The 25,926-nt window shown below is 59.2% G+C and overlaps 2 protein-coding genes across 2 annotated transcripts; both read right to left on the bottom strand.

Moving 5' to 3' along the window:
- VPS25 (vacuolar protein sorting 25 homolog) lies at nucleotides 1-5,913 on the bottom strand. The gene is made up of 6 exons (XM_048830073.2): nucleotides 5,809-5,913; nucleotides 4,677-4,822; nucleotides 2,590-2,643; nucleotides 2,062-2,150; nucleotides 1,321-1,396; nucleotides 1-728 (listed from the first exon to the last, which is right to left on the bottom strand). The coding sequence occupies exons 1-6, from the start codon at nucleotides 5,853-5,855 to the stop codon at nucleotides 616-618; spliced, it is 525 nt and encodes a 174-aa protein (XP_048686030.1). The 5' UTR covers nucleotides 5,856-5,913; the 3' UTR covers nucleotides 1-615.
- A 3,770-nt stretch (nucleotides 5,914-9,683) lies between these two features.
- On the bottom strand, nucleotides 9,684-25,693 carry RAMP2 (receptor activity modifying protein 2). Its single transcript, XM_048830061.2, has 5 exons — nucleotides 25,512-25,693; nucleotides 22,748-22,882; nucleotides 19,826-19,960; nucleotides 17,617-17,719; nucleotides 9,684-11,015 (listed from the first exon to the last, which is right to left on the bottom strand). Exons 1-5 carry the CDS (start codon nucleotides 25,579-25,581, stop codon nucleotides 10,760-10,762), a joined length of 699 nt encoding a protein of 232 aa, XP_048686018.1. The 5' UTR covers nucleotides 25,582-25,693; the 3' UTR covers nucleotides 9,684-10,759.
- Nucleotides 25,694-25,926: the final 233 nt, after the last annotated feature.

Raw genomic sequence — 25,926 nt, 5'->3', positions numbered from 1 at the left:
TGCTGCTCTATAAATACACCTTCTTTTAATTATGCCAAATTAATTCCCAGGCACCCACCCCCACCACACCCGGTGCTGCCTGCTTCACAGTGAGCACCTCTCGTTCTTCTGCTGAGATATTTTATAACTCAAAAGCTGTTACCGGTTCAGTGGTTCTGCTCATCGCACTCTGCAGGCTGCAGAGCCTGACTCTGTGACCGGAACAGGGGTGAAAGATCTGCCCTTTGAAAGCCAAACTCAACTAACCAGCCACCAGCTGAAGAGCCATGCGATTGGCTTGCCAGTGCCTGCTCTTCAGCTACTTTCAAGGGAACTAGGGTCAATAACTGGAGTGGTTCTGCATCAGTCCTGGAGTGGTTCCCCTTGAATCTACCCAGAGCTGCTTTAACCCCTCAGATAAACAGAATCAACAGGAAGAAGAGAAAGACAGAAGATCTCTGAAGATTTCTAAGAAAAAGTCATGTCTTCAGAAGGCTTCACAGCTTCTCCTTGCCTTAAGAAAGCCAGAATACGCAGCTGCTTCCAGTCACTGCTCGATTCCAGGCCTCAAGACTGAACCTTTCAAGCTAGAAACACTTTAACAGTCAGAGGAGATGGGAAGGGAGGGTGTGCCTGTTAAAAGAACTTGACGCCTCGGCCGTCGTCGAGTGTGATAATTTCAGCCCTGTGCTCTTGTTGTAAGGCTTGCAGGGCACGAAGCAACATGGACTCTTCCAAGCCATGGAACTCTAGGGAAGGATGAAACATTCTCAGTCAATAGAAGCCACAAGAATCACACCTCAAAACCAACACAGTCTGCAACTTATGATGGCAAACTAGGAGGTGCCTTACGGAGCACCTTTCACAGACCCAAGAGCGTAACAAAGAGCACAATTAATCCAAGCTACTGCTGCCATGTCAGAAAGAGAGAAGCTGGGTGCTGTTAAACAGAGAAGGAACAGATAATGCAGCTTTCAGCAGAGACCTGAAAGCTGCAAGGGAGTCAGGCAGATCTCACAAGGAAGAAAAAACAACCCCCCTGGAGCCAGAGGAACACGAGGACAGAGCTTTGCTATGGTGAAGGGAGAGAGGCTCGGTGACAGGCAGGGATAACACATTAATGATACGGAGATCTTGGGGTGGGTAGCGAAAAAACCTTACAGCCCTGCTTCTCAGTGGTGATCAGTGTGAGCCCCAAAATACAGAGATAGCATGCAGCAACTACAAGCAATTGTAAAGAATTTCACCATTAAAATTGTCACCTGGCAGTACAAATTATTTATTCTTATAGTACTGTTGTGCTCTGGAAAGCAGCCCCAGAACACATGTGATGTGAGTTACCTTCATTCTGTGTGTCATCTCCATTGGATAGCTCGTAGAGTGTGAATACAGAGTTGGTCAGGCCGTTCTTAGACACCTGGAAAAGCAAGAGCAACGTAGAGAATTTCACTTGTGTGTCTTACAAACAGTTAATATTCCCAGCACTGATCTCTGCCAGATCTTCATTTCAATGGAGTAGAACCCAGTCAGTATTTACTGGGCACAAAAACTAACTCCTCAAACAAGGAGATTTGACTGTGGAGAAAGCAGTCTAACCCCTGTCGCTGTCCCACCATCCTTTATTCCTTCTCTCTGACGATGAGTTTTACAACGAGAACTTGTGTCATGAAGGGGACTGCAACAGCAGCTTTGTCCTCACTACTGAACTCTCACCCACACTCACAAGGAGATGGGTGTGAACAGTGTATTCACTTGCAAATCACAGCTTTTTACACAATGTAAGGTGTGCACCACTGCAGCGATCCCTACACCCCTCTGCAGCAGAGGGAAATGGGACCCACAAAGTTAAAGGCAGTGGGAAATCAGGGCCCCAACATTTGACAGTTGCATTTTTCACAAATCACAAGCCAGACTGTCTGGCAGCGTCCATCCGCCTGTGGGACTGGCAGTTAGAAAGGGTTGGTTGCGGGTGAGACGTCAAATCAGCAACTCAGTTCAGATCCTTTTGCGGCGAGTCTGAAATGACAGCTGCCCCCCACACACAGAAATTGGGCCATGGTATCAAAGCTTCTGTGGCCTCACCCACTGATAGATGAGCTTTCCCCATTCTTCTGGTCTTCGCCACATGATCAGGAAACTGGATTTGTTCTTGTCTAACCATTCTAGGTTCCCTGAAACGCAATGGAAAGGGTGTATTTACCACAGGGCCCCAAATCAAGAATGACACCTCATTACAGGTGGATGCTATGTATGTATGTAGCTCCATCTCTACCCCATCCTGTCACTCACACCAGCTTCCTACCTACCCCCACATTCAAATAAAAAATCTTTCCTGCCTCTGGGCCTGACTCTCCCTCTCCCTGTGCAGCAGCTTGCAATGCTGCATAAGGAAATGGACAAGGAGCTCTGAAAACAGAGACAACAGTGAAAAACAACCAGAACTCAGGGAGATTCCAATAGGAGTGGTACAGTCCATGCCCAGAGTGTTTTGGGACAGTCGCACAGCCAGACTCTCAGCACTAGGAGGGAAATTAGACACAGGTCTTGCTGACGCACCCCGCACAGGCAACATGAACAGTCACAGACAATTCAGCAGAGATTTCCACCCACCTTTTTTCCTGAGTTCTTCTAGTACAACTTGTATGGATTCCATGGGGAGTTTCCCTGGTTCTGAGTTAAGGAAACATTTAGTGCAATTTAGCAGTACAGACAAAGCTCAGAGGATGATGTCAGCTGTGTGACCATCTCTAACACTGTTCACAGCAGAAACTGGTTGGGGGAAGGAACCGAAAGCAAAGCATGCCCTGACACAGTTCTAAATAACTGAAATAAGCAAAGCTCTAAAATAATAAGTCCACGTAACATTTCCATGGCAGCTTTCATCACTGAAGATTCCACTGTGCCTCACAAACCGCATACAAGCCAAAAACCACATTCCCATCAAAATGCAGCCATCTCTGGGGTGGATGGCAGCACATGACAAATACAGGGCAGGCTGGATGAAAGTGAGGGAAGGGGGCAGGGTCAGCCTTAGGGGTAGGCAAAGGAGGACCTCACCCAGAGCGCCATGCTCACAGGGGCACCGTGCACAACTCAGAGGTGCACTGCGTGGTATCTCTCACCTGACCTGCTGAGACCCAGCTGGGCTTATGGAGGCAGCTAGGCAGGTGAGCGGCAGCATTTAGAGAGGGTGGACTGACAACCTGAGCTGTAAGGGGGTGGCTGGACCAGCCAAGTGACTCCTCTGCAACAGGGGAGCCCCTCCTCCCACCTCCTGCTCCATTGCCATCTGCAGCCTCTGCTGCTCCTGCACCCTCCATCCCACCCCAAATGTAGCCGCCCCTGGCCAAGCGGCTCTGGATCAAGGGCCTGCCTCCTGTCTGCTGCATAGAGCAGTGGTTCTCAAACTAGGGCCGCCGCTTGTTCAGGGAAAGCCCCTGGCAGGCCAGGGTTATTTACTGCCTAATGCTGCAGTGCTAACAACAGGAATGAGCCTGCTGGTCCGGGGCCAAGGGGCAGAGCTGTTGACCTGGAAGAATGTGCATCTTGCAAACAGTTCTGCTCTGTAAGTACCAGAAGTAACTGAGAGTCCCTCGCTGTATTCATGGAGTCCTGGACAGAGCAGCCATCTACTACTGTAGGGAACTGCGCCACTCAGCACACCCTGGTCCCAACCCAAACTGTTCTCCAGGATTCCCCTCCAGCAGTTACCGATTGCTTTTTAACCTAACATGCTTTACAGAGATAGTAAAATCCACCTCAAACTATTGCTTTAGATTAGGGCTGTCAAGTGATTAAAAAAATTAATCACGATTAATTACACTGTTAAACAGTAACAGAATACCATTTATTTAAATATTTTTGGATGTTCTCTACGTTTTCAAATATATTGATTTCAGTTACAACACAGAATACAAAGTGTGCAGTGCTCACCTTATTTTATTTTATTTTGATTACAAGTATTTGCACTGTAAAAAAAACAAAAGAAATAGTATTTTTCAATTCACCTAATATAAGTACTGTAGTGCAATATCTTTATCATGAAAGTTGAACTTACAAATGTAGTATTATGTACAAAAAAAACTGCATTCAAAAATAAAACAATGTAAAATTTTAGAGCCTGCAAGTCCACTCAGTCCTACTTCTTGTTCAGCCAATTGCTCAGACAAACAACTTTGTTTACATTTGCGGGAGATAATGCTGCCCACTTATTGTTTACAATGTCACCTGAAAGTGAGAAGAGGCATTCTCGTGGCACTGTTGTAGCCGGCACTGCAAGATATTTGAGAGCAGTTATGTAACAAAAACAAATATGTGTAAGCTGCACTTTCAGGACAAAGATTGCACTGCAGTACTTGTATGAGGTGAATTGAAAAATACTATTTCTTCTGTTTATCATTTTTACAGTGCAAATATTTGTAATAAAAAATTATATACACTTTGATTTCAATTACAACACAGAATACAATATATATGAAAAAGTAGAAAAACAGCAAAAATATTTAATAAATTTCAATTGGTATTCTATTGTTTAACAGTGTGGTTAAATCTGTGATTAATTGTGATTAAATTTTTTAATTGCAATTAATTGTTTTGAGTTAATCGCATGAGTTAACTGCGATTAATTGACAGCCCTAGTTTGCATTAAAGCCACCACAGCAACCTGGGCAAGGAAACAGCATGGGAGTGAAGGATACGTTGCAGCTTCCTGTTGTTGAAAAGTGGGCTTTCTTGGGCCTCCATGACCGTCATTGTGTACTGCTTGTTGAGGCGACAGTACAACAGAACCAAGGAGCACCAGGCTGTCATCTGCTTCTGCCGGGTGTCCACATTGGGCTGCAATCTAGAAACAAACCCAGAGGTGCTCCAGGTCAACATCTGGTTCCAGGCACAGCAAGATCTGGGCTTAAAGAGGTGTAAGTGGGTGACAAATGCAGCCAGACAGGCCACTCCTACATGCAAACCTTGCCATAATGTTGGTGGGACCTGAAGCGTTAACAAACAGCAGCTACATCAACAGATGAATCCCGAGGCAAGCCTCCAGCAGCGCTCCTGACACCTACCCCCACTCCAGATACCACCTGGCTGGTACGCCGAGTTGTATCAGCCCGTGCTACGCTCTCACTGCCGGAGAGGGCCAGGGACACTCCGCAGGACACGAATCAGGCTGTGGCCAGTTCACAATCTGCTCCACTGGCCGGAACTCGGTCCCCCGTCGCACAGATCGAGCGGCTCAGGAGAGAGGTGCAGGGGTAGGAGTGACGGGGGGCACAGGGCAGGGGTCGGTGGGGAGCCCATGGGGGACCATGGCCACCAAAATGCAAGTTCGCCCAGGGTGCCATTCGGCCCTGGGTCCATGCACACGCCACAGGGACGTGTAACGCGGGCCCCGGCACCGGGCAGGGGCCAGATCCACGGGCGCAGCGCCCGATTCTGGCACGGGGGGGGGGGCTCAAAGGGTGGGAGGGGCCTGCCCGGTGCAGGGCTGGCAGAGGACATTCAGGGGGACCCCGTCAGCCCGGGGGCGGCTCCTGGGGGGCCCATCGGCAGTTCCGAGGGCACGGGGGGCTCTGGGGGGCCGGGGGCAGTTCCGAGGGGGCTCCTGGGGGCGGTCCCGGGGGGACGGTCCCGGGGGGATGGGGGTGGTGCCGGGGGGCCCGTAGGCAGTTCCGAGGGCGCGGGGGGCTCCTGGGGTTGCGGGGGGCGGTTCGGGGGGGGCTCCTGGGGGCGGTTCCGAGGGGCCGGGGGGCTCCTGAGGGCCCGGGGGCGGTTCCGAGGGGCCGGGGAGCTCCGGGGGGGCCGGGCCAGCGGCCGGTCCCGGGGACTCACGTGAAGAACGGGGGGAAGCGGTACTGCCAGGGCCACTCAAAGCTCATCGCCGCCGCCCCGCGAACCCGGAACCGCGGCACCACCGACTTCCGGTTCTCTTCACTGACTTCCGGTCCGCTGCATGGGCTCCCGGCCCTCCCTCAGCCTCGAAGGAAGGTTCCGGGCAGGGTCCGTTCCGCCCCAGGTTGGGGGTGGGGGGAACTCAAGGCCTCCTGATCACTCGGGCCGGCTGGGTGGCCCTAGCCCAGCGGGCAACGCCTCAGGGCCCAGTTGCGTTCCCTGAAAGCTCCCGGCACTGAGGGGTGGCCCCTGCGGGGGGTGGACGCTGGGCCTGGTGGGGCGGAGGGGAGCGGGAGCGGGAGCTATGGCTGCGGGAGGTGGGTGGGACGGTCTGTACAGAGCTGTGCAGGGCCCCAGCCTGGCAGCCGGGACGTCAGGGGTCTGTGCCCTGCTCTGCGATCTTGGGCACGTCCCATCCCCTCTTGCTACCTCAGTTTCCCTGGGCCACAGCGGGGACGGAATCGACTGCTCGGGGGCAGCGTGAGGATACATGCGTATCTGTGCAGAGCGTTGAGATCTGCACCTAAAGCTGCCCTGGAAGGGCCATAAGGCGGCTCAGCCTTGGGGGGCGCTTGGACATGTGCCTCAGGCTTCAGCGCAGACCGGGTACTCCAGAGCTGCAGGCGAGGAGTGGGGCCCTGGCTGTGGGCATGTGGGGTGACTGTGCCAAGCATCAGTCTCATAACTTGGGAGAGGCAGCTGGAGCCTGGCACATCAGTGAGCTGACAAGCATCTTGGGGTTAGAAACCAGCTTGTGAATATCCTGGGAAGAGGGTTTCTCATCAGATTTCAGTTTTTTCTCTCGTCCTGGCCAGGCTGGAAATGCAGCTGCAGCAGCTCCCAGCCCCATCCCAGAGGCCTGGCTGCAGGGACAGGGCTGGGGCCTACGTGCCCAGCCGCACAGCAGTTCCATTCTTGGGCCACTGGCAGACTGTTCTCTATTGGGTGTTTACTGTCTCTCTGTCTAACTGCCCTATCCCACGTGACGGGACAGCTGCCATCATGGGGAGGAGGAATGGCAGGGTCACGGGTGGGCACTTTTCAAACTGATCCCGCCAGCTCTGCCCACACCCATCCAGGTGCCTTTGGGCCCCTCGCCTGTTCACCATTCCTTCCTAGCCTTCCTCTCATGAAGCCACACCTGCTTCATTCCCTCTCACAGAGTCCCCTGGTGCCCTGCGGGAGGGGAACCTGCTGCTCTCAGTGACTGGCATTGGGAGGGATGGCCCCTCCAGGTGCTTGGAATGGGCCGAGTCCCCACGCTCCCAGCACTGGGCATGTCCATCCCAGCGAGGCCTCATCCCGGACCGGGTGCCCCAAAGGCCTAGGATTCCCCTGGGTGGTTCCAGAGTCACCCTGCTTCTTCCCCACAGCCTCTGGTGCTCACAGCTCCATGCCTCTGGTGCCTCTCAGCCCTCTCCCTGCCACCTGGCTCCTTTCCTGCCACCACCAGGCCTCCAGATCACCCCTGGGATGGGGAGTACAGGAGGGACAGGAATCCAGGGAGCTGCTCTCTCCCATCAGGGACAGGTGGTAGCACTGGGGTGCACTGGTCACTAGGGGGCAGCGTTGCCCTCCCAGCCAGAGCCTGGCGCATTGGCAGACGGGGTGGGGGTGAGGTGACTGACCTGTGCGTGGCACTGTCTGAGGGCCGGGGCTGGGCTGGGCTGAGGCACTGCGGCGAGCAGCGACTCCCCAAATGTTCCATCTGGGCTGCAGCTGCCACCAGCTGCCTGGGAGCTGGAGCCTGTCCCTGTCCTCAGTGCAGTGGCCACGTGGGCATGGACCCCGGGTTCCCTCGGGGTGGGGGAATCCATGTGCCCGATGAGGAGGGCAGAACACCAGTACCTGGCCCGTTCTGCCCTCTCTGGGCCCCTGCACCCTGCCATCGCTGCAGGCCTGCACACCCCAGAGCGAGCTACATGCACAAGGGTTGACAGCAGCGGCATTTACTCCCCTCATCACCTTGGCCCGAGGCTCTGGGAGGAGCCAGGTGCCAGCAGGGAACCCTGCTCTCGGGACAGGGGGTGCCACAGGCTGGGCCCAGCCTGGAGAGCCTCCATCCCCTGTGGCAGACTCTGCCCTGACTGCTGGGCGGCAGAGCTGTTGAGGGCCCTCTGGAAATGCCCACTGGGGTCCTTCCCCCTTCCCCTGCCCAAGGGCTCATTCTGAGGCTACGTTGGGCCCCAGCTGTCAGCTAAGCAGGGGCTCTCCCAAAGGTCACAGCATAGGGCGTTCCTGGGAGCTGCAGAGACCTGGCCAGCTCCCAGTGTCGTGTTTTCCGTTCACTGCGAGGGAGTGGCCGGTGGACGAGAGGAGGAAGGAAGGAGCCAGCGGAGTGGGCCTCGGGGGCTTTGTTCCCCGACTCTCCGGGCAGGAAAGGGAACGGCAGAGGCAGCCTCACCTCCCTCCTGCACACGCACTGCTGCCTTGCTGGGCAGGAGGGAGGCCTGGTGCCCATCCAGAGCCCTCGAGAGCGACTCCTGGTCAAGGGTTGCCCGAGCCCAGACACTAAGTGAGAGGGCTGGGAGCCTGGTGAGGCTGGGAGCATTAGGGAACAAAGCCAGGGAGTCATGGCCACCCTACACACCGACCCTAGCCAGAACGAGCTACCTCCTGGCTCCACAAAGGGAGTGACGTGGGGCCCAACCCAGGAGGGAGCTGACTGTGGGCGCACCCCACCTCACCGGGTGGATGCAGGCAGATAAGGGGCCCAGCTGGGGCAGGACCCCCGTGGGTGCTTCCCAGGCTCCGTGACATGCCTGCCTGGAGCCACCATCCCCACGTTCGAGGGCCCATGGCAAACTGGGGCCAGGCTGCGCACTGGAATGGGACTGACTCTCGGTCTGGATCTGAGCACGAAGGGCTGCTGCAGAGGGGCTCCCTCCTTGCCCTCCCCCCCCCCGGCTTCGGGTGCCACCCAGACTGGCAGCAACCCAGGCGGACAGGAGGGGCCTGCTAAGCCACACGTCCCATGCTCTGCTGGAGGAGGTATTGACATTTAAACCAGGGGCCTTTTCAGGGCGTAGGCCACCCAGTGACTAGACCAGGAAGAGCAGCAGGGCTGGCAGGAGAGAAGAGGCCGGGTCTGGGCTACCAGGCACGGATCCCCAGACGGGAGAGCCAGCTACAGAGCAGCCACCGGCAGGCTGGGCCTCCCCAGATACACACGCAGGCTCGCAGTCGCCAGGCGCGCACAAGCACACACACAGCGATTGCCACAGACTTGCCAAACACAGATCTGCCCACAAGTAACCTGTGCAGCCCTCAGCCAGCACCGATTCTCTCCTAGCCCCAGTGCCCTGCTCCCTGCACTGCTCCAAGGGAACCTGGTCCCACCCTGACCCCGGAGTCTGCCTTGCTCCAGCCCTGATGGAAGGGGACCCTGTTCCCTAGCGCTTCCCCAGTGCTGCTTGGTTTGAGGGACCCAGGCCAAGGCAATCAGGGAGTCCCCCTGCATGACGAGGTCATTGGCAGCTCACCGGGCAGGTCGCTGGACTCAGTGTCATTATCCAAAAGAGGGAACCGCAGGGTCTACATGTCACCCAGCAACGTGCCATGGGCCAAGAGGCCTGTAAGCCACCAACTGGTCCTGGAGGATCCTATGACAGGCCCCAAGTCCCTGCTCAGTACCATAAATTGAAGGGGAGACAGAATCAAGTTCCACCCAACTCCCAATGGGACTGTGGCACAGTGCGCCAAGGGGGGCACTGCCCAGCTGGTATGGGGGGGAAGGGCTGGGGTCTATCTCTAATTCCCACGTGTCTGCAGGAGCCAAGGCAAGAAACCGAACGGCCAAAGGACGCGCCCAGGGCTCAGGAAGGGAAGATCTTTAATCTCCAGCTGGTTAACCAGGGAGCCTGTTTGCAAAGGGGATCAGAAAAAGCCCGTAACGCAGCCTCCGGTGTCACATGGCGAGGGAGCCTGCCCCAGGCATCAGAGCCCCATAAACAGGGTGGGGAAACCTGCTGCTCTGGCACGACATCCTGTCCCGAAACACAAGGCTTTCTCAGCAATGCAAGGCGAGGGGCCCCCTTCATGCACCCATGACGCCAGCCCGAGCACAGCAACCTTTTCTTGCTGGCGGGGCCTAGCAGGCAAAGCGGCCGTGTGAGGAGAGGGGGTTTCTCCAGAGGATGTGGGCGCGTCCGGGTACATCTGGCCCCTCTTCGCATGGAACTGCGGCCACTCTGTAAATCAGTCCACCCGGGGCTTCCCTCGCCAGCTGCTCAGTGCAGATCAGGGACCGACAGGAGGGCGTCCTCCCCAGGGCACTGGGGCAGCTGGGACTCAGCAGAGCCCTTGTCCTGGAAGGGGTTTGCACTTGTTAAGCTGTGGGGAGCTGCGAGTGGGACCCCAGCAGGGGGCTACGCAGGCGTGAGATCCAGAGCAGAGTCGCCCACGGGGCTCTCCCCTCCTGCCCCGCCAGCGTCGGCGAGGTCTAGCAGGCCTGGGATTGGAAGCCCAGAGCTGTAACCGCATTTGAGCAGGCCCAGCGTGGTACAAACCCTGGGTGTTCAGCCAGAGATAGAGGATGCTCCAGGCGCTCGGAGGGGGCCGCTCTGGGCTGGCTCTCCGAATGTCTCCGAACTGTTGGGCCTGGCCTGGCAGTCGGGCCTGTAAGACGGGGCCTCTGCCAGCTCCTGCTTGTGGCCAGGTTGGAAGCGGCGGGAGCAGGGCAGTGGTTCCAGTGGCAGCCGGAAGCGAGTGCTGCAGGGGTAGGGGTGGAGCACTCGGGTCTCCCAACTCTCCGGCGCTGGAGCTCAGCCAGCAGGCAAAGGCCTGGCGCTGGCTCCCGGGGGACAAGGTCAGGTTGGGTCAGAAGTTCGAGCCCGGTCTGGTTCTCTAACACACTGGGGATGCCTCCAGCACCCTCCGAGCCCTGTGGTGCTCAGGACTGCATCTTGCCGTCCTTGCTCCTCCACACCACCAGTGTGACCAGGAAAGGGATGAGGCAGATGGGGGCGAGGATGAGGGCCAGCAGCACATCCTCCGGGGGGTCGAGGAACACGGGGTGCTCCTGGGTGCAGTTCAGGAAGTAGGTGCGGTGGCTCTGGACGATGCATTCCTCCGCGATGCTGTTGGGGTAGCCGTAATTCTGTTTTTCTGCGAAGGTCTCCAGGCAGTGGCGGAGGTCGCTGTATGGCCTGCGGGGGGAGAGGGGACAAGCTGGGGAGTTTCCTTCGGGACCGAGGCGTTATCTGGTGCCGCAAACTGGCTGTGGACCAGCAAGAACCGCAGCTGAGGAGCCGGGTCGGCTCACCATGCCAGGACGGTCCCTTTCCGCCATGCTGGCTGCTTTGCCCTGCCGGAGCGGGATAAAGGGGCCTCCCCCTGGAGGAGTCCTGCCCCCAGCTTACAACTGCCTCGTTCCCAACTGCCCGCTACCCTTCACCTCACACAGCCGTGGGCACCCGGCAACATGGGCGGGACGCTGCTGTGTGCTCTGGCGGCTCTTTGCCGGTGCTCTGCGTGGGTGGAAATGGGGAACCCAGGTCCAGGCAGCAGGGACCTGGGCCCATCCATTCTCATGTGTGAGGCTCCCTGACTCGCCTGTTGGGTCGTACTGCGGGGGGCTGGCTGGGCAGGGTGGGTGCCTAATAATACTAGAGCCTGTCTCCTCTCGCCCACTGAGCTGCCTAAAGGAGGCAGCCTCATTGTGACGAAGTGGGACTGTTCTTAATGTTTCCTCTGAATAGTGTGGGGGTGCCTCAGTTTCCCCTAGGCAGTTCTTAAGTATCTAGGGGGTGGGGTAAGTGTGTATGATCATTGCAGAGCCCTAGAGGGCAGGTGTGTGCAGGAGTCTGGACACAGAGAATGGCCGACACCCTGTTTCCTGGCAACTGATGGCCTGGGCCCTTCCCCCCTGCAAGGTGAGAGCTGAAGGGTTGGAGAACAAAGGAATCAGGTGACCACCTGGCCCGGGAAAGGAACAAAGCCCAGAGGAGGAGGGGCTGGAGGGGGTTTTCAGTTTGGGGCTGGCTGGGACATGGAGTGAAGTGCAGACGTGGTTGTCTGGCTCACTGCCCCCCAAAATGGACCCAGCTGAGGGGTCCCGTTCTCTGCACCTGCAAGCTCTGTGTTAGACCATGTTCCTGTCGTCTAATAAACCCTCTGTTTTACTGGCTGGTTGAGAGTCACATCTGACTGCGAAGTTGGGGTGCAGGACCCTCTGGCTTCCCCAGGAGCCCCGCCTGAGCGGACTCGCTGTGGGAAGCGCACGGAGGGGCAGAGGATGCTGAATGCTCCGAGGTCAGACCCAGGAAGGTGGAAGCTGTGTGAGCTGTGTGTCCTGAAGACAGGCTGCTCACAGAAAGGCGACTGCCCCAGAGTCCTGACTGGCTTCATGGGGAGCAGTTCCAGAGCATCGCCCAGGGACTCCGTGACAACTGGTGGCAGCGGTGGGATGTACTGCACCCCGTGGATGGCGCTTCCTGCAGTAAGTGACTGGGGAGCAGTAACACGAAGGGGGATTGCCGAGGACCAGGCCTGCTGAAGGCTCAGAGAGGATCGGTTTCGGGGGGCGGTTAACCCCTAGGAGTGTGTGACCATAGAGAAGGACTTTTGCAGTAACAGGGTTCCCCTGGGGACTGCAGCGAGCAGTCTCAGGGGCGGAGGAGTCTGCAGCTCGACCCTGGCAAAGAGGTGGTGACCTCGAGAAGGGCTGGCACACTAGGGGTTCTCCCTGGAAACCGTGGGGAGCTGAGAACACACGGGCCTGTGAGTCCACAACAACTTGGGAGAGCGGAGTGATGGCCTGTCCCCGTCTCCTTAAGAAGGACAGTGTAACCCTGTGCAAAAAGAGAGGGTTGAGCGTTGGAAAGTTCACCAAAGCAGAGTTAATCGTGCAGCTGGAGGAGGATGACCGCTCTAAGGAACAGATTCCTGACCCCAAATGGGGCTATAGCAGGATCTGGGAGCAGCTGGAGCGGGAGCCAGGCATCGCCAAGACTCCTGTCCCCGACCAGACGGGGGTCTTCACGATCGGGTTCCCCATCGGGGGATCGAGACGGACGGGATTGGAGCTGAGTCTGAGAGAGCAAGAGGACTGTGGGAGACAGCGAGAGCCCGAGAAAGAGCTGCAGAAGCAGCAGCAGCATGAACTGGCGGTGGGGGAGCGGAGAGGCCCAGGGGACCTCCCCGGGGTGAGTGGGGATAGATCCCGGGGGGCCAGTTCCGCAGGGAACCTCGAGACTAAATTGCTGCCCCTGGTTAAGGAGGGGGGGTGTGTGGATGCCCACCTCACTGCCTTTGAGCAGGCTGACGATTTGAACCAGGGGGACCCTGCGGAAAAGCCCCGGTGTTTAGCTCCCTTGCTGGGTCCCAAGGCCATAGACTCCGTCAGCCAGATGGTTGGGGATGTGGACAGGCTCCCACTCCTGACCCCAACCTATATGTCTGTGTGGAGTTTCCTGGGGCCAGGCCCCTCGGACCTCCAGTGGGAGCAGAAGGTGATGGTCAATGGGGAGACATTCTTGGGGTGGCCAAAGGGCATGGGCTGCATAAACCTTCCCACATGCGGCCTGCGAGTGCTATCGACCACCCCTGACCTAAGGGAGGGTGTGAAACTGGAAGGGCCTGGTGTAACTCCTACCAAGGAATGGGAGAGATGCTGGGGCATCCATGGGAACGTTGGTGGCTTCGAACTTCCCCAGGTCACCGGCTAAAGTGACCCCGCTCAGTTCGATCTCGAAGGGGGGAGAGATGTGACGAAGTGGGACTGTTCTTAATGTTTCCTCTGAATAGTGTGGGGGTGCCTCAGTTTCCCCTAGGCAGTTCTTAAGTATCTAGGGGGTGGGGTAAGTGTGTATGATCATTGCAGAGCCCTAGAGGGCAGGTGTGTGCAGGAGTCTGGACACAGAGAATGGCCGACACCCTGTTTCCTGGCAACTGATGGCCTGGGCCCTTCCCCCCTGCAAGGTGAGAGCTGAAGGGTTGGAGAACAAAGGAATCAGGTGACCACCTGGCCCGGGAAAGGAACAAAGCCCAGAGGAGGAGGGGCTGGAGGGGGTTTTCAGTTTGGGGCTGGCTGGGACATGGAGTGAAGTGCAGACGTGGTTGTCTGGCTCACTGCCCCCCAAAATGGACCCAGCTGAGGGGTCCCGTTCTCTGCACCTGCAAGCTCTGTGTTAGACCATGTTCCTGTCGTCTAATAAACCCTCTGTTTTACTGGCTGGTTGAGAGTCACATCTGACTGCGAAGTTGGGGTGCAGGACCCTCTGGCTTCCCCAGGAGCCCCGCCTGAGCGGACTCGCTGTGGGAAGCGCACGGAGGGGCAGAGGATGCTGAATGCTCCGAGGTCAGACCCAGGAAGGTGGAAGCTGTGTGAGCTGTGTGTCCTGAAGACAGGCTGCTCACAGAAAGGCGACTGCCCCAGAGTCCTGACTGGCTTCATGGGGAGCAGTTCCAGAGCATCGCCCAGGGACTCCGTGACACTCATTAGCCCCCTTTTACAGATGGGGAAACGGAGGCACGTGAAGGGCTGTGCCTTGCCCAAGGTCATGCAGCGGAGCTGGGAGTTAACCCAGGACCCCTGAGTCCCGGTGTGGTTCCTTGCCCACTAGAACCCCACCCCAGCCCTGCTCACAAGCCACAGGGGATGCACAAAGCCAGGCACGCGCCTTCAGGCTGTGCCATGGCAGCGTGCCGGGGGGCTGGAGAGGAGCTGGGGGGCAGCAGGAGGCAGGCAACGTGTGACGAAGTGGGACTATTCTTAATGTTTCCTCTGAATAGTGTGGGGGTGCCTCAGTTTCCCCTAGGCAGTTCTTAAGTATCTAGGGGGTGGGGTAAGGGTGTATGATCATTGCAGAGCCCTAAAGGGCATGTGTGTGCAGGAGTCTGGACACAGAGAATGGCCGACACCCTGTTTCCTGGCAACTGATGGCCTGGGCCCTTCCCCCCTGCAAGGTGAGAGCTAAAGGGTTGGAGAACAAAGGAATCAGGTGACCACCTGGCCCGGGAAAGGAACAAAGCCCAGAGGAGGAGGGGCTGGAGGGGAGTTTCAGTTTGGGGCTGGCTGGGACATGGAGTGAAGTGCAGACGTGGTTGTCTGGCTCACTGCCCCCCAAAATGGACCCAGCTGAGGGGTCCCGTTCTCTGCACCTGCAAGCTCTGTTTTAGACCATGTTCCTGTCATCTAATAAACCTTCTGTGTTACTGGCTGGCTGAGAGTCACGTCTGACTGCGAAGTTGGGGTGCAGGACCCTCTGGCTTCCCCAGGAGCCCGCCTGGGCGGACTCGCTGGGGGAAGCGCATGGAGGGGCAGAGGATGCTGAATGCTCCGAGGTCAGACCCAGGAAGGTGGAAGCTGTGTGAGCTGCGTGTCCTGAAGACAGGCTGCTCACAGAAAGGCGACTGCCCCAGAGTCCTGACTGGCTTCATGGGGAGCAGTTCCAGAGCATCGCTCAGGGACTCCATGACAACTGGTGGCAGCGGTGGGATGTACTGCACCCCGTGGATGGCGCTTCCTGCAGTAAGTGACTGGGGAGCAGTAACACGAAGGGGGATTGCCGAGGACCAGGCCTGCTGAAGGCTCAGAGAGGAGCGGTTTCGGGGGGCGGTTAACCCCTGGGAGTGTGTGACCAGCGAGAAGTACTGTGCAGTAATGGGGTCCCCCTGGGGACTGCAGTGAGCAGTCTCAGGGGCGGAGGAGCCTGCAGCTTGGCCCGGGGAGAGAGAAGGACTTTTGCAGTAACAGGGTTCCCCTGGGGATTGCAGCGAGCAGTCCAAGGGGCGGACGGAAGAGTCTGCAGCTCAACCCTGGCAAAGAGGTGGTGACCTCGAGAAGGGCTGGCACACTAGGGGTTCTCCCTGGAAACCGTGGGGAGCTGAGAACACACGGGCCTGTGAGTCCACAACAACTTGGGAGGAGCGGAGTGATGGCCTGTCACTGTCTCCTTAAGAAGGACATTGTAACCCTGTGCAAAAAGAGAGGGTTGAGCGTTGGAAAGTTCACCAAAGCAGAGTTAATCGTGCAGCTGGAGGAGGATGACCGCTCTAAGGAACAGATTCCTGACCCCAACTGGGGCTATAGCAGGATCTGGGAGCAGCTGGAGCGGGAGCCAGGCATCGCCAAGACTCCTGTCCCCGACCAGACGAGGGTCTTCACGATCAGGTTCCCCATCGGGGGATCGAGACGGACGGGATTGGAGCTGAGTCTGAGAGAGTAAGAGGACTGTGGGGGACAGCGAGAGCCCGAGAAAGAGCTGCAGAAGCAGCAGCAGCATGAACTGGCGGTGGGGGAGTGGAGAGGCCTAGGGGACCTCCCCGGGGTGAGTGGGGATAGATCCCGGGGGGCCAGTTCCGCAGGGAACCTCGAGACTAAATTGCTGCCCCTGGTTAAGGAGGGGGGGGGTGTGGATGCCCACCTCACTGCCTTTGAGCAGGCTGGCGATTTGAACCAAGGGGACCCTGCGGAAAAGCCCCGGTGTCTAGCTCCCTTGCTGGGTCCCAAGGCCATAGACTCCGTCAGCCAGATGGTTGGGGATGTGGACAGGCTCCCACTCCTGACCCCAACCTATATGTCTGTGTGGAGTTTCCTGCGGCCAGGCCCCTCGGACCTCCAGTGGGAGCAGAAGGTGATGGTCAATGGGGAGACATTCTTGGGGTGGCCAAAGGGCATGGGCTGCATAAACCTTCCCACATGCGGCCTGCGAGTGCTATCGACCACCCCTGACCTAAGGGAGGGTGTGAAAATGGAAGGGCCTGGTGTAACTCCTACCAAGGAATGGGAGAGATGCTGGGGCATCCATGGGAACGTTGGTGGCTTCGAACTTCCCCAGGTCACCGGCTAAAGTGACCCCGCTCAGTTCGATCTCGAAGGGGGGAGAGATGTGACGAAGTGGGACTATTCTTAATGTTTCCTCTGAATAGTGTGGGGGTGCCTCAGTTTCCCCTAGGCAGTTCTTAAGTATCTAGGTGGTGGGGTAAGGGTGTATGATCATTGCAGATCCCTAGAGGGCAGGTGTGTGCAGGGGTCTGGACACAGAGAATGGCCAACACCCTGTTTCCTGGCACCTGATGGCCTGGGCCCTTCCCCCCTGCAGGGTGAGAGCTAAAGGGTTGGAGAACAAAGGAATCAGGTGACCTCCTGGCCCGGGAAAGCAACAAAGCCCAGAGGAGGTGGGGCTGGAGGGCGTTTCAATTTGGGGCTGGCTGGGACATGGAGTGAAGGGCAGACATGGTTGTCTAGCTCACTGTCCCCCAAAGTGGACCCAGCTGAGGGGTCCCCTTCTCTGCACCTGCAAGGTCTGTTTTAGACCATGTTCCCATCGTCTAATAAACCTTCTGTTTTACTGGCTGGCTGAGAGCCACATCTGACTGCGGAGTTGGGGGGCAGGACCCTCTGGCTGCCCCAGGACCCCGCTTGAGCGGACTGGCTGTGGGAAGCGCACGGAGGGGCAGAGGATGCTGAATGCTCCGAGGTCAGACCCAGGAAGGTGGAAGCTGTGTGAGCTGTGTGTCCTGTGGCTTCATGGGGAGCAGTTCCAGAGCATCGCCCGGGGACTCCGTGACACCTGCCACCCCCCATCGCATCACCCAGAGGCAACTGCCCTCTGCTGGGTTCCCAGCCTCCTGGGTCTGAGAGCCCTGTGTGCTTTGCCCCCCGCGTCTCTGCTGGGCTGGTCGTCGCTCTCTGCAGCTCACAGGCTGGTGCATGGTGGAAAGGGCTCTGCCGGGAGCCAATGAACAAACTCCACAGTGTGGCTTCATGCCTGGGGCTGATCAATCCCCCAGCCCCTGCAGTACCTGCTGATGACTCTCCATTCGCACAGCTGCGCCCTGGTTATGTTCATCATCCAGTGACTGAAATTGTCCCAGCACATGTAGGCTATCAGATTGTACTTTTCATCTGGAAAGAAGAAAACCAGAGCTCTTGGCAGCTTGCTCAGGCCTGGGAGCCAAGTGCTACCCGCTGGGTACAGGTCCACCCCTTGGGACAGGCAGCAACAAGGACAAAGCTGGCAAGGCTGGTCTCTGACTGATTCAAGCAGCTTCCCCCCAGCCCAAGCCTGGAGTCCCCTTCCCAGCTATCCCTCCCCATTGCTTGCACACCAACTCCCAGCAGGGGTGGCTCTAGGGGCCCCTCTGTGACGCTGGCAGGCCAGGTGGCAGCTCATGCCAAGTTCCCATGTCTCAACTGACCACTGACAAATACACAGCAGGGCTCAGGCTGGCTCCCCTGTGTGTTCGTGGTGTTAAAGTAGGTAGCAGAGCTGTAAGAATGGGTTTTGTGTTTATTGGATGCTCGTGAGCAGCTGCTGGCACTGATCTCACATACGTCTGTAAGGGAATAGCTGAGTGGCTGTATGGAGAGCCACTCTGACTGTGTAAATGCCCAGTCAGGAGAGAGACTTTCACTAGTGCAGAGTGCTGATGTGCAGCATGGGTGTTACATTCTGCCCAGTGACACCAGACACACTATTGTGGGATGTTGAAGAGGACAGATGACTTTGTGACTCTGCTCTTGCCCCGCCATGGAGATGAATCGTACAAGTGGATTCCTCCCATCAGCTGAGTTTGCAGCTCAGAGCACAGGGGAAGAGGGGAATAAAAGACCCTTACAAGAAGGAACTGGATTTCCATGCTGCTTGGACTCTGGGGGCAAGTTTTCTAGGCAGAACCACAGGCTTCCCCAGCTGTTTAGCCTGGATTAGTCCTAAAGGACATACAGAGTTTGCTTATTATAGAAGCTTCTATTACTTTTTGAAACATAAGCTTGTGCATGTGTGTTTACCTGCTTTAGCCTCGTGAATAACTCTCGTTTCCTTTCTCCTAGTTATAAGAACTACTTTATGTAGTTTATTATCGGATTGGCTACAAGCGTTGTCCTTGGTGTGAGATCTGAGGTGGTAAGTGACCTGAATGTTGCTTGTGGCACCTTAGAGACTAACAAGTTTATTTGAGCATAAGCTTTCGTGAGCTACAGCTCACTTCATCGGATGCATGCAGTGGAAAATACAGTGGGGAGATTTTATATTCACAGAGAACATTTTCCACTGCATGCATCCGATGAAGTGAGCTGTAGCTCACGAAAGCTTATGCTCAAATAAATTGGTTAGTCTCTAAGGTGCCACAAGTCCTCCTTTTCTTTTTGCGGATACAGACTAACACGGCTGCTACTCTGAAACCTGAATATTCCTGTGATTCTTGGTGCAAGGGATCATCTCTCATACAGCCAGGCTCCCCTGGGTGGCCAGACAAAGGGTATCCCAGGGACTGTGACTCCCCATTAAGGCTGCGATGGTGCTGGAGGAATGCACACCGGATAGCAGGCTGGGGAGATCGAAGCATGGAGCTCAACCACTCCGGGGCTGGTGCCCCGCTTCCGAACAGGCTGCCCTGAGGCTGGTGCTCGCAGTCCTGAGTCACTGCAGGCAGCTTGAGGCTCTCTATGCAGTCAGGGCTGAGGGTGGGCCACGGTGCAGGGCGGGTGCAGTATGGCCCTTGCCCAGTGGCAAAGCCCCAGCCTGAGAGACTGGCAGGATGGCACCAGGCGGTGGGCTGGGGAGGGGGCCTGCAAGGGCTGGAGGGGTTCAGCAGCGCCTGTGAGCCCCGGGGACCTGGCATTCACAGGGCATGTTACTATGCCCATCCCTGCTGTCTCCAGGTGCCACGTGCAGGGCACCAATTTCCTCAGGAAGGGCCCTGCCCTTCTAGAGTCTCCTCCCTGGGAGCTCTCAGGCCTGCAGGGTGGGGCAGGACACACAGGCCATGGAGACGACACGGGTCAGTGGTGCCCGGGTCTCCCCAGCCCCTGCCAGCCCTGACGGAGCCGGGAGACGCCCGGGGCGATGGCCCGGCTGCGCTGCCCATTCGTTGACAAAGGGAGACGGGTGCCAGGTGGAGACTTGCTAGCCAGCGGCAGGGGCGGGATCCCTTGAGTCCCGGCTTGGTCCTGGCACGGCAGGCTCTGTCCTCACTGCCCTGCCCACGGCCGGGCGCTCCGGGCACTCACCCGCAGTCATGTTGAGGAGCAGGCTCTTGTACGGCTGCTCAGGCTCGGTCGCCGTCTGGTTCTGGAGCTCAGCCAGAGACTCGTTGTCTCCCGACGTGGTGGTGCCTGCGGGATGGAGCTCGCTCCCGAGAGCCGCTGGAGGAGGGGGACACATCAGTGAGACACGGCCCGCGGGTATGCTGCTGCCCGGCCCGGTGCCCTGCCCCGAACTGGGGCTCATGGGGGGCAGTGACATCCCTTGGCCGGTCCCTGGGGCGTGAGGGGGGGATTTTGATTCTAGAGGAGATGCCCGAGAAGGGGCAGCGCTGGGGTGGTTCGTGTGGGCTAGAGGCAGGCCTGAGCCCGTCACCCCCTGGCTCCAAGCCCTCCCACCCACGGCGTCTCCATCGCTCAGCCCAGCACACCCGGGGCCTGCGTCTCACTTGTGGCCAGGCCGGGCGGCGGGGCCAGAAGGAACAGCGTGAGGTCTCCCCAGGCCCTGTCAGAGCGCTGCCCCGAGCACCCGCCACGCGCCCGCAGCCCAAGCAGGCAGCTGCAGCAGGGGTGGGCGTGGGAGCAGAAAGGGGAAGCAAAGGGGGTGCAGGCTGGAGCCACCGGCAGGGCGGAGAAGCTCCAGCCCCACACGGCGCCTCCCGCCAGCGCCTCTCCTCTTTGCACATGGGTTAGCCCAGCTCCCCAGGCGGGGACCACCCCGCCCCACTGCAGAGGGCTCAGTGGCCCTGCCCTTCTGCTCTCTGCCCGGGCTGCCAGCTCCCCACGCATTGCCCCATCAGTGCCTCCTCTGGGGCCAGCTGCCGTGGCGTTAGGCAGATGAGCCTCCCCCTTGGTCCGGGGTTGGGGAGTGGGGCGGGGCCTGGTGCAGCCCATCTCACTGCCCCAGAAGTTCCACCCCCACCCCAGCTTGGACGATTTATAGACGGCCCCAGTGACCAGTTTGGTAGCCGGCTTCCATAGGGCTGGCTGTGGCTGGGGGTCTCTGAGTCCCTGTGGCGTTGCGGGAGGGGGCTTCACTGAGGGTGCTAAGGGTCTGGGACCCCGAACAGGAGACTTCACTCTGTAGGCCGACCTGCTTGGCTCCTCCTTGGACCCCCCTCAATTTCCCAACTGCTCCCCCTCCCTCACCCGTTCTCAACTGGGACAGGGACTGTGGGGCGGGATCCATGTCCTTGGGCAGGGCAATAAATACCATGACTCAGAGGGGCTCTGCGAGCCTGTGACACCCAGTGCTGATGACACCCACACCCCTTGGGGCCAGACTGGGAACGTGGTGACCCCCACAGAGAACCTGGAGTCACCCCAGCTCGTCCCCAGGGCAAGATGAGAGTCTGGCCAGGGGTTTACAGACAGCAAAAGGAGGGCCTCTGGTTTGTGGCATGGCAGGGCTGGGGACTGGTCCAGGGCTCAGTGGGGCTGGGCGATGGCTCAGTGGGGCTGGAGGTTGGTCTGGGATTTGCTGGGGCGGGGCGGGTTGTTCTGTGGCACAATGGGGCTGGTCCAGGGCTCAGTGGGGCTGGTCCATGGCACAGCAGGGCTGGGGGCTGGGCTGTGGGGCTGGGCTGGGGCTCAACAGGGCTGGGGGCTGATCCATGGTTCAGCGGGGCTGGGGGCTAGTCCAGGGCTCAGGGCTGGGACCTGGCCCCTTGCTGTCTTTCCATCTGTTCCTGGATTTGCAGGATCTCACAGCAATCGGCTCTTCTTGCTCCCGTCAGCATGTCCCTGTAGGAGCAAATCCAACCCAGGGACAGCTCTGGGCTCCTGGGGCGAGGCAGCCAGCCGGTGAGATGCAGGGGCCCTGTGAGGATGTGACTCAGCAGGGAGGGGGGAGTGTTGACCTGGGAATGTGCCCTGGGGATGGGAGACCTGAGAGCCTGTCACCTGAGCCAGGTGGAGGAGGGGGAGGTGACACCTCTACCCAGGAATGTGAACAGAGGCTGCAGCAGGGAACCTGCTGGGGGGGTTTAGTTTTCAGTTTGGAGCTGGGTGGAGGAACACAGGGAACCCCGGGGCTGGGGTCTAAGCTCCCTGCTCCCCCAGGACTTGACTGAGGGGTCCTGGTTGTACCCACAAGCTCTGTTTTGGACTGTGTTCCTGTTGTCCAATAAACCTTCTGTTTTACTGGCTGGCTGAGAGTCTCAGTGGATCCCAGGAAGAGGGGGGCAGGGCCTGGACTCCCCCACACTCCGTGACAACTGCTCAGGTGACAGGCTCTCGGGTCTCCCATCCCCAGGGCACATTCCCAGGTCAACACTCCCCCCTCCCTGCTGAGTCACATCGTCACAGGCCCTAACGGACATGTCTCCAGCACCTCTCAGGCCAGGCCACGGGCAGCCGTTTCACGCAGCCCCTTTGGCTCGTCCGTCCTGGGGCCTTTCCAGCTTTGACTGGGAATTCTCTGCCAGTCTGAGCTTCGTTAAGGTCCGTGAAGGTTTGTGCCGCTAATTAGCAGGGAAGAACCAAAGGCCTTGAGGCTGGGGAGGGGGCCTACGAGGGCTGGAGGGGATCAGCAGCGCCTGTGAGCCCCGGGGACCTGGCATTCTCAGGGCATGTTACTATGCCCATCCCTGCTGTCTCCAGGTGCCACGTGCAGGGCACCAATTTCCTCAGGAAGGGCCCTGCCCTTCTAGAGTCTCCTCCCTGGGAGCTCTCAGGCCTGCAGGGTGGGGCAGGACACACAAGCCATGGAGACGACACGGGTCAGTGGTGCCCGGGTCTCCCCAGCCCCTGCCAGCCCTGACGGAGCCGGGAGACGCCCGGGGCGATGGCCCGGCTGCGCTGCCCATTCGTTGACAAAGGGAGACGGGTGCCAGGTGGAGACTTGCTAGCCAGCGGCAGGGGCGGGATCCCTTGAGTCCCGGCTTGGTCCTGGCACGGCAGGCTCTGTCCTCACTGCCCTGCCCATGGCCAGGCGCTCCGGGCACTCACCCGCAGTCATGTTGAGGAGCAGGCTCTTGTACGGCTGCTCAGGCTCGGTCGCCGTCTGGTTCTGGAGCTCAGCCAGAGACTCGTTGTCTCCCGACATGGTGGTGCCTGCGGGATGGAGCTCGCTCCCGAGAGCCGCTGGAGGAGGGGGACACGTCAGTGAGACACGGCCCGCGGGTATGCTGCTGCCCGGCCCGGTGCCCTGCCCCGAACTGGGGCTCATGGGGGGCAGTGACATCCCTTGGCCGGTCCCTGGGGCGCGAGGGGGGGATTTTGATTCTAGAGGAGATGCCCGAGAAGGGGCAGCGCTGGGGTGGTTCGTGTGGGCTAGAGGCAGGCCTGAGCCCATCACCCCCTGGCTCCAAGCCCTCCCACCCACGGCGTCTCCATCGCTCAGCCCAGCACACCCGGGGCCTGCGTCTCACTCGTGGCCAGGCCGGGCGGCGGGGCCAGAAGGAACAGCGTGAGGTCTCCCCAGGCCCTGTCAGAGCGCTGCCCCGAGCACCCGCCACGCGCCCGCAGCCCAAGCAGGCAGCTGCAGCAGGGGTGGGCGTGGGAGCAGAAAGGGGAAGCAAAGGGGGTGCAGGCTGGAGCCACCAGCAGGGCGGAGAAGCTCCAGCCCCACACGGCGCCTCCCGCCAGCGCCTCTCCTCTTTGCACATGGGTTAGCCCAGCTCCCCAGGCGGGGACCACCCCGCCCCACTGCAGAGGGCTCAGTGGCCCTGCCCTTCTGCTCTCTGCCCGGGCTGCCAGCTCCCCACGCATTGCCCCATCAGTGCCTCCTCTGGGGCCAGCTGCCGTGGCGTTAGGCAGATGAGCCTCCGCCTTGGTCCGGGGTTGGGGAGTGGGGCGGGGCCTGGTGCAGCCCATCTCACTGCCCCAGAAGTTCCACCCCCACCCCAGCTTGGCCGATTTATAGACGGCCCCAGTGACCCGTTTGGTAGCCGGCTTCCATAGGGCTGGCTGTGGCTGGGGGTCTGAGTCCCTGTGGCGTTGCGGGAGGGGGCTTCACTGAGGGTGCTAAGGGTCTGGGACCCCGAACAGGAGACTTCACTCTGTAGGCCGACCTGCTTGGCTCCTCCTTGGGCCCCCCTCAATTTCCCAACTGCTCCCCCTCCCTCACCCGTTCTCAACTGGGACAGGGACTGTGGGGCGGGGTCCATGTCCTTGGGCAGGGCAATAAATACCGTGACTCAGAGGGGCTCTGCGAGCCTGTGGCACCCAGTGCTGATGACACCCACACCCCTTGGGGCCAGACTGGGAACGTGGTGACCCCCCCAGAGAACCTGGAGTCACCCCAGCTCGTCCCCAGGGCAGGATGAGAGTCTGGCCAGGGGTTCACAGACAGCAAAAGGAGGGCCTCTGGTCTGTGGCATGGCAGGGCTGGGGACTGGCCCGGGGCTCAGTGGGGCTGGGCGATGGCTCAGTGGGGCTGGAGCTTGGTCTGGGATTTGCTGGGGTTGTGGGGGCTGTTCTGTGGCACAATGAGGCTGGCCATGGCACAGCAGGGTTGGAGGCTGGGCTGTGGGGCTGGTCTGGGGTTCAGGGGGGTTGGGGGGCTGGTCCATGACACAGGGGGACTGGGGGAGTGGCCCATGGTTCAGCGGGGCTAGGGGCTGCTCTGTGGCTCAGTGGGGCTGGGGTCTAGTCCAGGGCTCAGTGGGGTGGGGGGCTGGTCTGTGGGGCTGTCCCCTTTCTGTCTTTCCATCTGTTCCTGCATTTGCAGGATCTCACAGCAATCGGCTCTTCTTGCTCTCGTCAGCATGTCCGTGTAGGAGCAAATCCAACCCAGTGACAGCTCTGGGCTCCTGGGGCGAGGCAGCCAGCCCGTGAGAGGCAGGGGCCCAAACGGACGCGTCCAGCACCTCTCAGGCCAGGCCACGGGCAGCCGTTTCACGCAGCCCCTTTGGCTCGTCCGTCCTGGGGCCTTTCCAGCTTTGACTGGGAATTCTCTGCCAGTCTGAGCTTCGTTAAGGTCCGTGAAGGTTTGTGCTGCTAATTAGCAGGGAAGAACCAAAGGTCTTGAGCCAAGAGATCCGTCCGGCGGCGACGCAATGCTCGCCAGGTGCCAATGGCAGTGCTGACAAGACCCATGGGCGCGGAATAGCGAGGGGCGCCCCAGCAGGTCCCAGGGAGCCGCGTCTCCTTGAGACATGTCCCTGCCCCTCCAGGCAGGAGCAGGGTCCTGGGCCCAGTCACATGCATTATACTAGTGTTGCACAAAACCCAGCTACCAATCCCCCTGCCCCTCCGAGACTCCAACCTCCGTCCCGTCCCATGCACGACGATACTGAACCACAGAAAGGGCAGGGACCTGCCCGAGGATGCAGGGTCCGGGCCCAGACCTGGGAATGGAGCCCAGGGGCCCAGGCTCCCAGCAGGGGAGGGAGGGTCCCAAAAGCCTTATCCTCCACACAGGGATTACCCATGCCACTCAGATCCCTGAGGTGAGGGCTGCGGACAGCTCCCTTCAAGCCCCCCTTTCACACAGTCCAGGGCGGAGGGGTAACTCTGAGCCCAATAGCCAGTTCCTTCCCTGGGACCTCTTGTGCATTACGGAGCTAGACCTTGGGGCTGGGTTACTGCTAGCTATGAGCCCCTCTGGAGCCCCCCTCACACACAGAGTACCCTGGAGCTCCAGAGGGGTCTGGCTTGCGGAAGCTGGAGCCAGGTCTTGCTTTGCCAAGTGGCCCAAAGCTTCAAACTCCCCAGCTCCACCCCCAGACTCCTGGAGCTGGAGCGAACCCAGCCTGCCTCCAGCACTTACCCCAGAGCAGCAGCAGCAGCAGGAGCCCAGGGCAGAGCCTGCCAGAGCCGGCCTCTCTGCAAAGTGCCATCCTGCAAAGCCTGCCTGCTAACGGCCAGGACGACTATTTCAACGGAAATAACAGGAAGCAAACTCCTTTCCTCTGACAGGGCTGGTAGTGACTACAGAAGACGTGTGAAAAATGAGATTACTCAGTGCTGCCTTAAACCAGACCTCCCCACGGGACGCCCGTCAGGACCGCCCGCCTGCCGGGCCCAGCTCTGCTAGGTGTGTGCGCCACCAGCTGGGCATCGCTCCTTGGGGGCACCGAGCCTTTGCCAGCCCCCAGCGGCTCCCCATGTCGCCCCTGGCAGCTGGGGCCGGTGGGAGAGGCTCCGCTCCCTCCACCGACCGCACAGCAGCGTTTACGAGGCCC

This window comes from Caretta caretta, chromosome 27 (assembly GCF_965140235.1).
Source record: "Caretta caretta isolate rCarCar2 chromosome 27, rCarCar1.hap1, whole genome shotgun sequence".
In the NCBI taxonomy this organism is placed as follows: Eukaryota; Metazoa; Chordata; order Testudines; family Cheloniidae; genus Caretta; species Caretta caretta.
The sequence above is the reverse complement of the archived record's forward strand: the minus strand, read 5'-3'. Positions and strand labels throughout refer to the sequence as shown.

Bases quoted from the DNA above. Each gene is read 5' to 3' on its own strand.
- VPS25 (XM_048830073.2), bottom strand. From the start codon at position 5,855: ATGAGCTTTGAGTGGCCCTGGCAGTACCGCTTCCCCCCGTTCTTCAC. The intron at 4,823-5,808 runs GTGAGTCCCCGG...GTTTGTTTCTAG, and splicing joins CGCTTCCCCCCGTTCTTCAC to ATTGCAGCCCAATGTGGACA. The intron at 729-1,320 runs GTAACTCACATC...ATCCTTCCCTAG, and splicing joins AGATGACACACAGAATGAAG to AGTTCCATGGCTTGGAAGAG.
- RAMP2 (XM_048830061.2), bottom strand. From the start codon at position 25,581: ATGGCACTTTGCAGAGAGGCCGGCTCTGGCAGGCTCTGCCCTGGGCTC. The intron at 19,961-22,747 runs GTGAGTGCCCGG...CCCCTCCTCCAG, and splicing joins GCTCCTCAACATGACTGCGG to CGGCTCTCGGGAGCGAGCTC. The intron at 17,720-19,825 runs GTGAGTGCCCGG...TCTTCTTTCCAG, and splicing joins GCTCCTCAACATGACTGCGG to ATGAAAAGTACAATCTGATA.